This window comes from Sycon ciliatum, chromosome 6 (genome assembly GCF_964019385.1).
Source record: "Sycon ciliatum chromosome 6, ocSycCili1.1, whole genome shotgun sequence".
Taxonomy (NCBI): domain Eukaryota; kingdom Metazoa; phylum Porifera; class Calcarea; order Leucosolenida; family Sycettidae; genus Sycon; species Sycon ciliatum.
Window position 1 is genome coordinate 23,433,434 of NC_088648.1, and position 12,048 is coordinate 23,445,481.

A 12,048-nucleotide genomic window follows, 5' to 3' on the forward strand; every position below is an offset into this window, starting at 1 on the left:
AGTCCTGCCACTTTCGCTACCAGGGGATCACGCGAACACAGAATCTGGCTCACGTGCCCTCTGCGGGACGTCTCTTGGCCAAGTACTGAAGTAGTGTCAGCGCGGATTTTTGATCCAGCTTATAAAAAATATCCGCCGCAGAAGTCGCTGCCATCAGCTCGGTAATGACGCTGCTTCACGGTCAAGCGCTGAAGCAGCTCCGGTGACCACCTCTACACAGTTAGGTTCCCGTCGTGTGCGGCATTTCGAGAGTGAGTCCAACCCGCTGACAGGAGAAACAAGACGAGTGGCGGATAGAAAAGAACCTAGGCGCTAACGTTAGGGGTGTATCAACAGTGTCGGTTTGCGTAGCACTTGGTTCCAAGGACTTGTGAGCGTGTCGTTCCTGACCTGCGAAGTGCGAGTGTGAAGATTAGTTTGGACGTCAGATGAGGCATCCGTACGCAACGTACACGCAGTCCAGCGAGGTATAAAACCACGTATCGATACCATTAACGCCTCATACGTCCCGTCAGGTGTACGCGCAGAGCTTCAAAATTCCTGCGAAGTAGCAGCAGTGGCGGTGAAGGTATTGGCTTAGACAATTATACAACTAGAAGATCTAGGAGAGGTTTCAGCCGTTTGTTCATCTGCTCCTGTTCCTGGTGGTGGATGGTGTCTTCTAGTTCCTTTTCTGTTAGCAACTAAGCTAGGCTTTACTGGTAAGTTTATGTTGGCGTATATGGTTTTCACCAGCCAATTGAACAATAACAGGCATTACCTTTTCAGTTGTCCATGGAAAGTAGCTTTGCTCTCAGGAGATTGCGAGAGCCTTATCTTCTGTGGTATGGGTAGGAAATAGCTAAGCAAGTAAACAACTTCGACGTACAGTAGCTGCGTTGTGTACATGTGTGGGTGTTTTCTAGCTTCAACTAATAATGCCTGACCCACTCTTTAGATTCACACCTACAACGTACACCTGTTGTACAATCATGTACATGTAAAAAGCCTGAAGAATCCCTATACATGTGCCCGTCTATTCTGTCTCTACCTTATCCCCCTCATGGCTCATGATGACGTGTGTGGTTGGCATGATGTGTGACGGCTGTTTACAACAAGTAAGCTTATTAGGGTTTGCAAAGAACCTAGACTTGTGCCACATTAGAGCTTGCCCTCTGGACAAACATTCGTCCTCGTTCCAGCAAGCCCCTTGAGCTGATTAATCGATCTCCATGTGCGCCCTCTCTTAGTCATGTCAGCTTCACTGATACCTGCTGTGTGCTCACACTTCACTACTCTCTGTATAATAGATTCACGTGAGGAAGTAGGGATACCGTGCGGAGGAGATGGCGACCGCTGTGGTGAACATAATGGATTCGTGTGTGATAGTGGCTGGCTTACTGCTCATGGTGTCGGTCGGTACGATGGCAAACCAAGACGCACAGTGCCCAAAGGTAGGAGTTCTGATCCTGAGTACTTTTTATGTGTTGTGGATTCTTAACTTTGATGATTAGGCGTACAGGGCGTGTAAAGAAGGCCCAGGGCCCAGGGGATACTGGTTGAGGTTTGTTGTGCCAGGATACAAACATCCGTGTAATGTACCAAAATGCTCCCATACTTTAGTAATACTCATAGGGCCACTAATGGCACTATGGGGCCGAATTGGTGCTGGGACTTTGTGTGCATGTAGCCAGGCATGCATGTGAGCACACAGACTCCTTGAACGGTGAAACGATGGAACTTCCCCCTCTACATGATTGTACATGTAGGTTTGCATTTTGTAGATCTACATGACTGTGTATGCGTGGGGTTAGCACTGATATTTTGAAAAGATGCACCAGTTCTGGCAGTAGTGCAACATGTACAATCGTATCTTCTCAATGCGCTTTGATTCAAGCGCTTTTGGGGTTCAGGCCAGCAGCCAGCCATTCCATGCCATGCTACGGTTGCGACGGCAACAAACTGTCACGCAAATAATTATAATAAGGTGCTAAGTGTGGACGCCCTGTCAGCTCCAACATGAACTCTGCAACGAGTAAGGAGCGCATTCCGATCACACGATACGCCCGTTACCTGGACAAAACGGCCACGCGTAAGTAGCCCACAAACCCGTGTACGACTCGAGTCGCAAGCATTCCATGAAGTATTGTTGTTTCATACCCACCGTCACTCTTGTTCGTCTGTATCGGTTGTTGTGACTTACGTAGACGGCACAGTGTCTTGACTGGCTTCTCAGCCAGCTGCAAGTGTACAATGTAGGTTTTGCACAAGCAAAACTCACTGTTTCCGGCCTACAGCTTCGCACGCAAGACATCCTAATACTCGTAATAGTAATGCTTGGCGTGTACAGTAACACCATACGTCACGTTCCTGCGTGACAGAAAACCTTGTCGACACTCAGTGAAAACACGCTGAGATCTCGTCAAGAACTCGGTGCATCGTCATCGCTGCTGCGGTCAACGAATAATTTCAGAAGTAAGTTGTGTCTACCACAACGGGCCACCCAGTCAAGATGCGCTCTCGAAAGCGACCGATTGGATTACTTGCCTGTAAATGAGCATTGACCATGCGATGATGAGAAGAAATGGGACGGGGTCCTCAAGTCCAGGTTCTTATCTGATGTCCTCCATAAAACAGCAGGGGTGTAGGCTCTGGAACGCCTGCGAGTGTATGCAATGAGAAGGAATACGGGTGATAACGTTACGAGGTTCCCGATGTGTGACTCTACTCTGAGCCTGATTCATTCTGACCGGTGCAGACCACATGCTGAAAGCACTTTATACCGTAATCATATTGCATGGAAGTACCATGAAATGAAATTTTCCCAAACACGTACAGAGCGTCCCTGTCTCGCGCAGCTGGTTCAGGAAGCAGCTAAGCCCGGGGCTAGTTTGAACCTGCCGTACCCCAGTGGTCTGATAAACTAGATTACGATTATAATTCTAAAACATCTTCTGGATGGAGGTGAGTTTTGAACAAGGAACCTGTTTATGGCGGGTCAGGATGCACCTGGAGATGAGGAAATGGGTTGCAAGTACTTCATTACCACACGAAGAAGGGGAAGTATGCTCTGATCAACTCTGCACCTGTTGAAGTAGACAATATTCATTCCAATTATTAGTAGCGATCGGTTCCTCACAACAGCTAATACTTATTTTTATAGATCATAATATTATCAAAGACATAGTGTATCGAAGGCCATAGCGCCTACTGTACTTGTGCCATCACACTCTGACAAACTCCAGGAACCCGTCCCAGATGTGGATGACCAGTTTGAGAGCAGACCATTCAACCAAAGTGATATCTAAGGCATCAGTGGCCCTTACTTGTGGAACCCGAACCCGAAACAGAAAATACCCATAGAATATGAAAGTGCGCCATGCCCTCTCCAGGTTTCCTCTTTTTGAAGTCCTTCTGATGTCATGCCTAACTTTGGGGCCCAAGCAGAAACGTGCCCCCCCCCCTCCCCTCCACATCACTTCAAGCTCTGATCCCAGGCTGAAGATGTTAGCATTTTGCCTATCAATGGGCGCGCAAGTTTGCCTGAATGCTGCGCACTGCTTGCAAATGATTACACACTGTTTTGACCACTTGTGCCCGTACCTTGTCCAGTGAAAAAATCGGAATTTCCTCGCGTAATTCAACTGTCTGCTTCAGTACAAGCGCGACTGCGAGCACCTCACTTCGGGCACTAGGGGGAAAAGGGAAATCCTGAGTATTGTACCTCGTCGAGGTTGCATGTGTGTGTATGTGTGTGTGCGTGTGTGTGTGTGTGTGTGTGTGTGTGTGTGTGTTTTATTTTTATTTTTATTTTTTATACGAAAGTCCACTATATTCCCGAATATGTGCGAGAAGTGGTGGCGGGGCCAGGCTGCTCTGCCGACCTCAAAGGTGTAGGAGATAATTGTCATCACGGTCAATTGGCCTCGGGGAACCAACACTTGATCTTCACAATCATGTCCTGTAGGAATGGAAATACTCAGGGTTATGTCTTCAGTGCACACTGCACAGTGCTAGTTCCGCAGCCTGTGCAATTACTGTCAGCATTCACAATCATGTAGATCAGTATTGTAACAGGCACAATGGAAGCAGAAGTGCACAATACTAGTTTTCTGATTACGTGAAGCATACCTGTGCGGTGCACTGTACTTGTACTTTACCGTTCCTAAGTTATTATTATAACTCGTGTAACAGACCCAGCACTGCAGCACTGACGCTAATTACGCGTGCTTCGAGTGTAATAGGGGAATGTCTGCGCATTTTTAGACCTCCCGTCCTTGTTTCTTAGTACTTGCAAGTTCATGTACATTGTACATGTACATGTAGGTGCTCGGAGCTGCAAAGTCCATTGGGTCGCGTACGTCTTTGATGGTGGCCCTGCGTTAGCTGTGAACAAATCGTGCTGTCACCCCACAAGCTACTAACCTGATTCCAACGTTACCCTACATGGAAACCGTGTTGCGATTTGTGCGTGTAGAAAAAGTAGCGTTGTAACATGTTCGTTGCTCGTTTGGGAACGACACCATATCGCTGTTAGGTTAACAGGACGTCGCAGCCTTTGGCACCTAGTTGGTACACGCACCTCGCTGGACGTGTAAACATGAGAACTCGCAATCAAGGCGACCCGCTGTGACCCTTGGTATGATACCGACAACGGCCTCTTACTATTGCTCTTACTAATGCTAGCACTAGTAAGCATTTAGGATAGGCGATCAGTCGAGGCTCTGATAGTGTTAGGGTTCGACACATTTCCCCAAAGGCCTTAACAGCCATCTCAGCATGAACTCCCAGAGGGCGAACAACGCTATGCTTGCATCCTCCGTGCATGTGCAGCAACCCTGCAATCTGATCAAGCATCGCAGACACCTCACTCCTTAGTTAGCCTGCTCTTGCGCGGGACAGAAGGCAGCATGTCGGCGCGAGATGCGAGCGATAGTGGTGGCCTGTGGGCGCTTCATTTCCACCTCAGGTCATGTGCCGGCGCTCTCTAGCAAGCTTGTAAATTTGCGACCTTGTGAGACCAATGTAATGTCGTTCACGGTTCAAAAAGACCATGTATGCAGCTTACTATCACTAAACAATTCTCCTTTTATAGACTACATGGCTCATCGGTGATCCCGCCGATAGCCCCACTGCCAACGAATACACAAGCTGTTCAACCCTCCCAACTTACATGGTTTTTCAGGCTCACCCAACTGCACGGGAAATGATGGCTCTAAGCTCATCCATGTTGAAGCCCTGGAGTTGGTGCAGTCCTGGGCTAACCGGTCATTACGATTCCATTGTCTTCTTTGCATACACAGGCTGCGGGCGCTGCGGTTGCTAGCGCCTGTGTAGAGGGCTTGGAATTTGTTTCTTAGAAAATGCCTGATCGTCAACAAAACGAACATAATAATAATATTATGTTGTCCTCCTCACCCTCTAGTGTGCATGTGGATTCCAAGTCGCTGATGGCTTCAAACACCATTAATTGAATGTTTTGATGGAATAGCGCATTATCGCAAATCTAAACGTGCCACAATCACATGTACATGGAGGTTCAACCATATCACTTCATTACATACAAATGATACAATTTTGTACATGTGCACTGTATGATCTGAGCACCGCGAACATTCGTAAACAGCATTACAGGGCGCAAATAAATCTCTACCGACGTCTTTGGCCTTGTACTAGATCACTTGTATTGCAACCGAGGACGGTGTACCTGACACTGGAATATGTAGCGGACATGACATAATTGCAAACCCGGTTCATACTGTTTTCTTTGCTGAGGTTCATCTGTCACGGCGAAGTGCCCTTGGTCGTAATCAAACAATCGTGCGCTTCAGTAACAGTTCAGAATGTTTGCTTTGGACTCTGGTTAGCTCTACATGCATGTACATGCAGGGGTTAAAACAGGTTCCTCTGGATCGACGTTACTATCACGGTCTAATAGAAAATGGAATGAAGCCCCTTTACTGTACTAAACACCAATGATCCAGGCTGCCAACTCAGAATTTTCGTATACAATGCAGCTGGGTTCTGTAAATGGCATAGTGTGTATGCCTATGGCTATGGCACAGCTCTGTTGTAAAGTGTACGAAAGAATGATGCACTGACGACGGTACATTGGTCTTATGTACTGGTAGTAATGGCTGTGTTTGTGTCAGGTCCAGAGCCAGAGGTGCTCACGCCACTGATCAATGAAGTCGTCTGGGAAAGAAAGGCGAGGCCTTCCGAAAGGGTGTCTGATAACTCAAACTCTTGACTGCCTCTATTAGCCCATAGAGCTAGGGAAGGGGGAATGTGTCCTGTGATAATGAAAATTAATGCAATAACTATTAACATGTACATTTAGGTGCTGACTGAGCACTTGGGATCTTGCGGAGGAGTTCAAGCCATGATCCAAAGCTATAATTGAATAATATTATGGGTTTAGCTGCTGCGACTACGCCCTTCCGAAGAACGCAAAGAGAGACAGAAAATGAGAGTTTAAATCCGATCCCCAGTGCCAGTACCGAACACTAGGAAGAGTCTGTGCTGTCCGCTTGAAAAGCCGAAACCTTCCACATGGCAATGCGGCAGCGGGCATGGGGTTGTGCAGTGCTTGTTAATAGGATCATGGCACTTGGGCAAAGCCAGAGGCACTCTATGCATGTATTGAACTGCTATGCAGTATTGATGTAGTCCTAGGGTGGAGTATTGAGTGAAGTGTTTGCTAAGTAGGCATAAGTATCCTGCTTTTGTCCCACTAGGGGCAGTACAAGAAATCGTTTATAGAGTTTTCAAACAATAAAGCATTGTTGAAGCATTGCCTGATGATTTCCATTCTGTGAGGAATGAAACTACACACTGTAGTCAAATATCGCAGTATGCAGGGGCTAGGGCCAGCGAAGTTCGACCAATCTACTATCTAGGTCTACGTAATCTAGGTCTACGTATTGGCATTACAACCACGCCAAAGCACTATACAGTGAGCGACAGACCCAGCAGCGGAAACAGGGAAGCCAGAGAGGATGAGATAGGAATGGACGTTAATACGATGCAATGTACTGTGCTCAAGCTGCGGTATGCTGCTGGTGATGGGGATGAGAGGGAGAGTCGGCATACTAGTATTAATTCCAAAATGTCCCTCCTTATTAGCATCTGTGGTTGCTTCTGTCGACGGAAGGTATCCAATTGCATAATGTTGCCATGGAGATTAGGGAATGTTGAACAAACATGAAATTACAAATGATAGTCCGCGTAAGCAGCTCGCGTAGCACCCACTTCACGGTGGGTTCGTAGTCCGATGCTAGAATCCCAGTGCGCCAACGCCTTTCTACCGTACAGGAGCATTGCAGGCTAATAATTAGCTACCCCAGCCCTTGCAGACAGTGTAGGCGAGAACCCTAAGAACAACGTACATATACATTTACGTGCATCCTGAAAGACATTAGTGTTTACTCAAGGCAAATAGCTGGCTCCGTGGCGAGACGGTAGCGCGTCTGACTCCAGCTCAGAGTGTTTTATTCGAACTACATTGCATAATCAACATCAGGAATACTCAACCCCAATCAGAGTGTAAGTTTTTTTTCGGACGAGCAATGGGCGTTGGTCGCATAAAAGCGATGCCTACAAGGGGCCGACATAATTGCTATGTAAATCCAGAACTCCACACGATCCCCATGATGGATTTTGCTCCGGGGTGATGGTCTATCAAGTGTTCATCCAGTTTTCTCATGGGACACGTATCACTGGGGTAATTAGTGGGATAATGAATGTAAAGTACTAGTGTGCGAAGCAGTACAGTCAAATCTGCCGTTAGCGACCTCTGCTGTAGGCGACCATCTACAGTTAGCGACCGATTTTCCGTGCACCGACGGTTTCACATACAAATTGATCTGTCCAGAGCGACCATCTGCTGTGCGCGACCAGCGACCGCGATTTCATGCACGGTGGCTGCATTCAAATCTGCTGTAAGCGACCGCAGCCCACATAAGTCGTTCAGTCAGGTGCGAAACTGTACTTGCCAGTGTGCTGTCAACTGCATGCAAGGTGTGAAAATGCGCTGTCTTGCAAGTGCGCCCCAATATCCAATAAAATGATATGAAAAATCACATTATTCTCGTCGATTTGAGTACATGGAAGCATAATTATATGCATGCCCGGTATGCCGGATTTACCATACATCTGCCGTAAGAGACCATCTGCCGTAAGAGACCGCTTTTTCTTGCACCAAGGGGCGGTCGCTTACGACAGATTTGACTGTACCTGCATCATTTTATGAAATGACCAGGATCTAGTCATCTTTATCATGCTATTCAATGAAAAAAGCTTGCTAGCATTCATAGAATCCATTGCGTTGCGCGTCGAGTTGAGTAAGAGTTTAGACGTGACAATCCGCATGAATAAAGATCTGTATTTTACGTGTATCTCCTTGTCTCCTCCTGATCAGCTCATGATATTGGCAACTGAGACTCATGCTGAACTGATCTTTATTATGCGTGTTTGTCTTGTTACTTGCTCCCACAGGGTCCTGCCCAGTCATATCTATGGCGAGTCAGAGACTTTCCCCCGGCATACGTCTTCGGCACGGTTCACGTGTCTAACGATGCCGTCTGGCCCCATGTCCCAGGCAACGTGAAGACTGCATGGCGAGACAGCGACGCCGTATTTGCCGAGCTGGACTGGAGCGACAGCCAAACGCAGGAGGAAGTGCGCCGATGTCGGCAGCTGCCCGAGGGGCAAACGATCGATGGCGTATTGCCTCCTGATGTGTTCGAACGCCTGAAGCTGTTCATGAGGCACGTCCGTAATGCCCTACCTGAATGGGTGCAGAACTCGGACCACCTGTCATCGTTCCTAATCAACTGGAAAATGCAGAAGAAACAGTTGTTCAAGACGTACGTCGGAGACTGGAGGAGAAAGCGGCCAATCTGGGCCCTACTGTTGGTGAACGACTTGACCCGTGAGAAAGTTGAGGGCAGTGGCAGCACAGTGCTAGATGAGAACTTGCTGAATGTGGCTCGTACCCGCGGGCAGGTAACTGGTGCGTTGGAAACTGCCTCGGAGCAGTGCAACCCACTCAACAGGCTCAATCAAAGCGTGGTAAGGCCGTAGACCTTTCTTGTGTCTGTATCGCCTGTTCATCGCCTAACAGAATCATTACAAGTACTAAAAAGACTAAAAACGTGAATAAATGTTTTGCTTTTGGAGAACAGTGTAGAAACTCCATAAGTTGAGATTACGAAAACCAGGTTTGTATTATTGATAACATAGTAGTGTGGTCCTAAGAGTACATGCATGTGAATTATTCTTGGTTAATGACCATGGTGTGGTTGATAATAGGAGTTACCTGGTTCAAGAGGGCAACCAGGTAGGAATTGCAGGTTAGTGCATGACCCTGGCATGAACAAGGTTCAGGCTCTGCCTCTAGACTAGAAGCAGGGGTTCCATTATTGTCTTGACACCCACTCTAACTGAGCTCAATCCTACTTACCAACTACTGGTATACCAATATCAAAAGCCATCCGAGTACATGTAACTGTGTCCCTAGTGGTAGCACTGATAGAACGGATGAAAAAAAGAGGTGAACATGTGAAAACTATACCGCCTGGATAGAGTGGTTTGGTGGGATGTAGTGGCTTAATAGGTATATTTTGATTACAAGTACTTATTTTACCCTTCTTCCTTTTCCTGTTGGTTTCAGGTGATCCAAGCCCTCAATAAAACGCTTGAAATTCGGCTCAGAGAACACAGTACTGCCAATGCACCAACAAGGGCGCCTGGTGTGATGTCGGACACTGATGCACTCATCCTGGCCTACAACTGTGGCCAATTCGACAACAAGAAATTTCTGCGAAAGGTAAGTTAATGAAATGATTTCCGTGCAAAATACATTTGATGAGCAAGAGCAAGGCAGAGAATAGTTTAGAACAGTCGCTGGCATACTAAATAATTGATGATGTTATCACTGTTGTGGTGCTCTGTCCAGTTGATGGGAAAGAAGAAGAAGAGACAGGCGATGGAGTCGGCACTGCTCAAGGAGTTTGATTACCTGGTGGAGTCGTCGCTGGTGATTGGCCGGAACAGAGATATGGCTAACACGGTCAGCAGACTGCTGCGTCTACACAAGGGAAAGACGCTTTTCTTTGCGATGGGAGTAGGTAAGATATGAAGTGAAAATTAGATCATTTACAAACGAAATTCGAAATCTAAATTAGAACAATGGGTACGCATCAGTTTGAAGTAAAGTTCAAGTTGCAATCGTGAAAAGTCTGAAAGAAATATTAGCTGTAACCATCAGGACTCGAAACAATTTTGATTTCCACTATAAATAAAGTATATAACAACAACATAAAAAAAGGAACTTCCATGCTCAATGCTCTAACACTATGCTATGGTGTAGTCGTCGTCCAAGCAGCGACTGTTCGATATCTTCTTCAGACTTCGAACACAATGGGTTCCTAACGATTTGAATGAACATGCTGCTTATCACTTCTAAATGAGATAAAATGATGCTTGGAGGCAGTAGGTATACGCTGGCCGTCTGGGTAACTTTTTAATGTTACGTTTGTTCTGCTCTGTTACATTGTGCAGCACATTTAGTTGGCAACAGCACTGTGCTGACCAACCTAAAGGCGATGGGGCACAGCGTGGAGCCTATGGCGCGGACGGAAGCTATCAACCAGTAAGTTTTTGATGGAGGAAAACATGATCGTGTGAGTACACTCTAGATTAATAATGCAGTGACGATCTCTGCTGATGTCGATGAATCTAAGCCGAATATCTTGACATGCTTGCTTTAAATGTTCAACACTAAAACGTGTTACTGTATCTCTGCAACCCTTTATAGAAGACCAAAACTGGAGGCTACGATGAATGACCTCCAAGCTCCACCTCGGATTCAAGGCTCAAGTCATGCCACTCAATCCGCACAGAGTCCTTCAGGAAAGAAAGGTCCCTGGAAACCAACGTTCGTGGCAGTAGAGAATGACTGGTAAGTAAGACTCATACATAAGTCAACTCAAGATCACTGACACCGCAGATACCGTATATAGATTTGTCAGAGGGGGAAATGGGATACATGTAATGTTAAATGTACAACGTCGTAATGGTAGCTCCACTGTACTGTCGCAAGAAATAAGTAGAGACGGCACAATCCCCTCACAACGATACTCCTGTGTGATCTTTTCACACCACATTAATTTTGTGAGTTTAAATTTCTCCCCGGAGGCCCAAATGATGATTGTTTAGAATATTTTCTCTCAATTTGTCTCTCAACTTGCTTTCTGTGAACAGGGCTAGCATGTTCACGGATCGATTGAACAAGATCGTAAAGACCTCGACCCGCAAAAGCCCTCCGTCAACGCCACTCAACGCCATTCCCATACGCAAGTCGGAGCGCGCTAACACAGCTACACCAGTGGCCGTGGAGGTCTACTGGAGTTCAGGAACATCGTCGTCCACGACTAGCAAGCCGTATTTTGCACTCTTGTTGTACATGACAATAGTACTCTATCTAGCATAGGTAGATCTTATTTGAGTTAATGAAATGACGTTATGAAGATAGTCTTGAGATACTACCACGTTATCCGACCGAGAATTGCAAAAGTTCTGTGAAAATCTTAACTGGATCAATATTATAGTTACTGTTTCGTCCTTGGAAGGATCACATTATTTTAAATTGGAGCCTATAATTATGGTAAGGTTGGATTCTAGTTACATTGTATCTTCAAAGACATCGCAGAACTTTGAAAACGCTTGATATGTATTATAAAATTTGTCATCTTCTTTTCCCATTAAAAATCCTGTATTCCTCCCGTATTCCACCAGTTCTCACATTGAGATTTTATTCCTTGCGAATGAGAATTGGACTTATTTTGGATGTTTTCCCAATAGGCAGGCACAGTGGGTTGGTCTAAGACCATGATTGAGAAGCGAGAGGTACCAGGGTTCAAGTCCTGCTTGGAAGCGGAAGATAGGAGAGGGTTTATGAAGAAAAAAATCACCCCCAAAGGGTTGGAGCCTCCTGAAGCTACTGCGACCAGGCTAGTAGATGTGATTTTTTTCTTCATAAACCCTCTCCTTTTTGTGGATGAGTGT

General features: G+C 46.3%; 1 protein-coding gene across 1 annotated transcript; it reads left to right on the plus strand.

The window, feature by feature from the left end:
- The first annotated feature begins 236 nt into the window (after nt 1-236).
- Nucleotides 237-11,828, plus strand: LOC135819745 (metalloprotease TIKI2-like). The gene is made up of 8 exons (XM_065333009.1): nt 237-701; nt 1,290-1,433; nt 8,476-9,051; nt 9,653-9,808; nt 9,938-10,109; nt 10,543-10,633; nt 10,799-10,942; nt 11,245-11,828. The coding sequence occupies exons 2-8, from the start codon at nt 1,326-1,328 to the stop codon at nt 11,471-11,473; spliced, it is 1,476 nt and encodes a 491-aa protein (XP_065189081.1). The 5' UTR covers nt 237-701; nt 1,290-1,325; the 3' UTR covers nt 11,474-11,828.
- Nucleotides 11,829-12,048: the final 220 nt, after the last annotated feature.